At 40.3% G+C, this 5,370-nt stretch overlaps 1 protein-coding gene across 1 annotated transcript; it reads right to left on the reverse strand.

Moving 5' to 3' along the window:
- Nucleotides 1-1,017: 1,017 nt before the first annotated feature.
- gsc (goosecoid) lies at nt 1,018-4,887 on the reverse strand. The gene is made up of 3 exons (XM_008400123.3): nt 3,931-4,887; nt 3,164-3,423; nt 1,018-2,206 (listed from the first exon to the last, which is right to left on the reverse strand). The coding sequence occupies exons 1-3, from the start codon at nt 4,244-4,246 to the stop codon at nt 2,069-2,071; spliced, it is 714 nt and encodes a 237-aa protein (XP_008398345.1). The 5' UTR covers nt 4,247-4,887; the 3' UTR covers nt 1,018-2,068.
- Nucleotides 4,888-5,370: the final 483 nt, after the last annotated feature.

Genomic DNA, 5,370 nt, shown 5'->3' on the forward strand with positions numbered 1-5,370 from the left:
CACATCAAACATGTCGTGGAATCTGGGAGGTTTTTTTATTTTTCAAGAATGATTTTTAAAACCTCTAACTAATTGATTTTCACTAGTTTGTATGTTGAGGGATGCATTTAAGTTGTAAGGGAAGTAAGCGGAAAGCCAAAAAATGTTGTCATTTTCCTGCAATTAAATCAAATAAACCTCTAAGTTTGAGCAGATTAAAATCCTTTCCTCCTTCTATTTGGTTCAGATGTTGCATCTGTTGCAGCGGCGGCTCGTTTTCCAGCTCAGTGACGGAGGAAGAAGCCGTTCATCCAAATCTCAACACGAAACCTTCCCCACATGTGCTTGCATGCTGCTGCCGCTGTTTGTTTGGAATTCCTCGGATAAATGTGGGAAAACTCAGCCGAGCCGAAACAAATCCCAGTTTTCGGTTTAATCCTTGTAAAATCAAAGGGGAATTTTCGCAGGACTTCACTTGTCTTTGGAATAAAAATCTCTGGATAAAGTGGAGGAATATTTTAATGCTTAGCCCCCCTCCCCTTCATTCCTCAGCACAATCCTGCTTGTGTTTACGAGCCTCAGAGACTCTGCTGCAGAATCTCACCTCGTCCAGGATTATTTGGATTTTCTGCTGCTGGGAGGAACTTTTGCAGTCTGGAACGTTGGTAATGGAAAGAAGAAAGAGACCTAAAACATGAAGAATGTTCTGATGGAAAACATATACAGCAGTTTAAATATATTCTGCCTATATAAGGCAGTCAGAGATAAATCTACTTTACGAGAGTTCAAATCAATGCTTTTGGTCAGAAAGACCAAAAACAATAAATTATCAGGTTTTGAAGTGAATTTCAGGTCGTGATTATTTTTAGGGCTGCATTTTGTATCTTACTGGACTTCCATATGCAGATCTCTTTCTGTATCTGTAAAACCGAAACACCCGCTGCTTTAAAATGTTACATTTCAAATTAAATGACAGAAAGGCATGAGAAAAAACAGACGTTGCTGGAAAAATAACCAACAAAATGACTTGTATTGCGCTTATATTTTTTTATTCAGATTTAATTTAGTTCTTTGTTTTTCATATTTGATTTAATGCTGAACGTTTGACAAACATATCCACCTGCAAACACGCTGTTTTTGTGTCAGGTATTAGAGCTTTTACCTGCGTCTTGTTTCTGTTTCTGCTGCTAAACAATGAGAGAAAAAAATTATATTCCAGTTTGGCTCATTTTGCCTTCAGATTGATCTGTACCTCACAGAGGTTCTTATTTATCTACTTAGTTTCATATTTACATAAAATTATATTTATTCACATCTTTCACAGATACAATGAGACATTCATATCTAGTTACAAAGATGCACTTTTACCAACATTTGACTCATAATTTTCTTGAAACCGAGTTTGAATTTCTGAAAACTGATGTGCAGGAATTTATTTTTGTATGTTTTTCATGACAGAAATTAAGATATTTTACACTCTAACTGAGAGATTAAATAAGATTCATTATAATAATCATATTTACAAGACCAGATAAATAAAAGAAAATACGTTTTTTACACCCTGAAACACAAATCAGCTTCAGATGAGCTTCCTTTCTGCTGCTGTTTCTGTAAATTTAATTTACATCTTTTTTGGTTTGGAGATAAAAACACATTTTTGTTCCAACATGTTGGTATTTTCAATTTGCTTAGGGAAATTTGTCAGAAACCCAAACAGGTTCCGCTGTAAGATTGGATCATTTATCATTTTGCCTTCAGTGAAATCCAAATTCAAACTTCTGATTTCTGCAGTTTCAGTCGGAAGCCCAGCGCTGTGAGCGCGCATGGTGTGCGCGCGCAGAGCGACGTCTTCCGCTGCCATTTAAGGATGTCACTTTATTTCTAATTAATTACACACGAGAGGTTGCGAATCTGCACGTGCACCGACGATTAACATCCACAAACGGTCACATGGTGCACCGTGAGTGCGCGCGCTTTAAACTACGACATACAAGGAGTTTTAAATTAAACATAAATAAGCGTCACAGAGACAATAATAAAACGATATGTACACCTGTGCAACATCACATCACGCGCGTCCCCGTCTCCATCAGCTGTCAGAGTCCGCTTCGCTTTTAGTCCCGTCCGTTTTCTCCGCTTTTTTGCTCCATTTCTGAGAGTTCTCCGACTCCTCGGAGGAGGAGCGCTTCTGCCGCCTCCACTTGGCGCGACGGTTCTTGAACCACACCTGCGGGACGCAGGAGGCAAGAAGTGAGAAAACTCTCATATGCAAATGGATTCCCACTATGATTTAGAAACAATCATTTTGATGGCAAAAAATGCAGACTTTAATATGTTGGGTTTTTTTAGGATTAAGATTAGCGTTTAAAAAATGAGATTAAATAATCTTATTTGTACCCGTTTAATTTATTTATTTATTCATTTATTTATTTATTCATTTTACATTAATACTATCTATATTGTCTTTGCTTTTTTCCACACTTTCATTTTCACTGGTAAATATTGTTAACACACTGGGTCTCAATTTCAGGAGACGTTTTAGACAAGAAAAGATACGCAGAAAACAGCGCATAAAACTAATAAGGCTTATTACCGAATCTTTTGTACAAATAGCCGAATTTAATAATTTTCAAAAGGTTATAATTTTGTAAAAAGGAATTGTTAAATAAATGGACCAATGATTCAAATATTTTTGAAAAGAAATACACTGGAATGAAGTAAAAAAGCAAATCAATAAATAATAATAATAATAATAATAATAATAATAATAATAATAATAATAATAATAATAATAATAATAATAATAATCCACATTAATTAAACATTAATGTGAGATCAATTGCAAATGCAAATATATATTATTATAGTCTCTAATAAAATCCTTTATTACCTTCCACTCTAGTGTATTTGCATATATACATATCAACCATGCTAATATATTTCTGTAGATATTTATGTACTTTTTACAGTCTGTGTTCTTATATTATTTAATTCTGCAACTAAATGTATTTTTTTACAACTAATTTATTTGTATTTAATAATAATAATAATAATAATAATAATAATAATAATAATAATAATAATAATAATAATAATAATAATAATAATAATAATAAATGAAAAGAGATAAATGTCTTCCTGATTTCAATCAACATTTAAAGAAAGGACAGAAAACGTATCCCACCTCGACCTTCTCCTCCCGCAGGTGAACTTTCCGGGCCAGCTGCTCCCGCGTCCCCACGTCCGGGTACTTGGTCTCCTGGAAGAGGCCCTCCAGAGCCTCCAGCTGCTCGTCGGTGAAGATGGTTCGATGCCTGCGCTTCCTGCGGCAGTGCAGCTGGTTGAGGAGCTGCAGCTCGGTCCGCGACAGGCTGCCCATGTTCATGTAGGACATCATGTGGTGAGGAACCGGGGACAGGAGCACCGAGGCCGGGCTGTCGTAGCCTGTAAGACGGGGACAAACCGAAGCGTCTGAGGCGCAGAAATGAGGATATTTCGTAGATTTATTTGCTACATCAGCGTGTATAGCCTATGTTTGTCTTAAATTTGTCCATCTTTAAGGTTTTCTGCGGTTTAAAAGCTTTTTCCTGATCTAACAGAACATTGAGGACAACACAAACCACCGAAAACAGAAAACAGAACAGCAGAAATCCGATCAAATGTGAAGTTTTAGCTTAAGAAATCAAAAAAAGCGCCATTTTTGCACATTTAACATCTTCTTGTCTTAAAACACGTTTAAACTTGTGAAAAGATTAACATGTTTGTAAAGGTCAGAGACGATGTTCAGATTTGCTTTTAACGATCATTTTTAAAACTAATACAACTGAAACAATTCAACAAATGCATATTCATCTTATTTGCGTCACATAAAAAAATAGTAATTTACATTGTTGAGAAACATATTTAATTTCTATTAAGCTGTGAATTGAGAACTGTGGCGGGGTTCCCTACCTGCGGGGAAGCAGGGGCACTGCTGCGGACTGAGGCCGGGCACGGCCCCGCAGCAAGGCGGACCTCCTCCGGGCCCCTGGACCTGCAGCTGTCCGTAGTAGTAGCCGTTATATCCGATCCTTGCCCCGGTCAAAGCGTGGACCCCCGGCGGGGACGGTCCGCGGGCGGCCGAGTACAGTCCGCTATAGTCGGTGTAGATGGTGTCCGTGAGGCCGGCGGGCAGCACCACGGGGCCGCTCCGGTGCAGCAGCAGCGGCTCCTTGCAGCTCGGCCGTCCGGACAGGATGCTGTCGATGCTAAACATCCCGGCGGGCATCACGCGGCTGCGAGGAGGAGGAAAAACTGGATCAAACTGGGAATCAAAACTCCTGAGGAAGCGGAAAGAAAGTTCAGGCTGAAGGCGACATGGTGACGCGGCTGCGCTCTTCTCTCCTCTGCACGCGCTGCAGAGTCAGCTCCGGTTCAGGATGCGAGCTGCTGCGCGCGGGGTTGCTCTTATAGGCCGTGACGTCACGGCGCAGAGGCTGCGTCAGGCCGGGTTGAAGGGCCGCGGGTTTGTGTATTGAGAATTAATTGAATTAAGATAATCCGCAGTGTTTGCAGACTATTGGAAAGGCGCTGTCGGGTCACGGAGGCTCTTCCTGCGGAGTAATCCGATTATTCCCCCGTCGTCGGAGCCATCAGAGGGAACAGCGGCGTTAGTGCGTGCAGGCCGCCAAACGTCAGGAGTTTGGATCATTAAACGTGTTTAGATTCGGAGTCAAACTGCAGCTTGCAGGCTATTTCATAGACCTCTTCACAATCCGAATTGACTCTGCTTTTCACACTGAAACAAGATTTTAATCGGCGCCTTCATCTGTTTTTGCGCATATGATCCAAAACGAACCTGATTTCATGTCAGACGCAAACTGCCGCGCATTAAATCTGATATTCCTCTCATTATCCGGCCTCCGCTCTGCTCTCTGTGGGGAATAAGTCAGTCTCCCCCCCCCTGGCAGCAGTTTCCTCTCTCCCCCTCTTCCCTGACCGGGATAAGATAACGGCCCATTATCGCTTCCATTCAGACCCCTAAAGGAGAACAGATCGCAGACCTTAATGGAAGCTGTTGATTGCATTTAAGACTCAATGGGGAGTTCACACATGCGCGCGTCAGGCATTCAGATAAACTGATGAGGTGAAAATGTGCCGTTCAGATCCGAGGTGTGATTAACGAGGTCGTACAGTTATGCACAGATCATTTCCGAGTGATTCAAAATGATAAATTAACTTATTTCACAAACTTTAAACCGGGGAGAAAGCTAATTGAACATATCGGAATATTTTCTTTAAGAGCCGCTTCTTCGTTACGTTTACCACGTTTTTATTCCAGTAAATGTGTCTAAATTAACTGGAATCATGCTTTGATTCATGCAGCTCATAATAAACTTGATATATTTCTTT

This window comes from Poecilia reticulata, chromosome 22 (assembly GCF_904066995.2).
Source record: "Poecilia reticulata chromosome 22, P_reticulata-male-v2, whole genome shotgun sequence".
Lineage (NCBI taxonomy): Eukaryota > Metazoa > Chordata > Actinopteri > Cyprinodontiformes > Poeciliidae > Poecilia > Poecilia reticulata.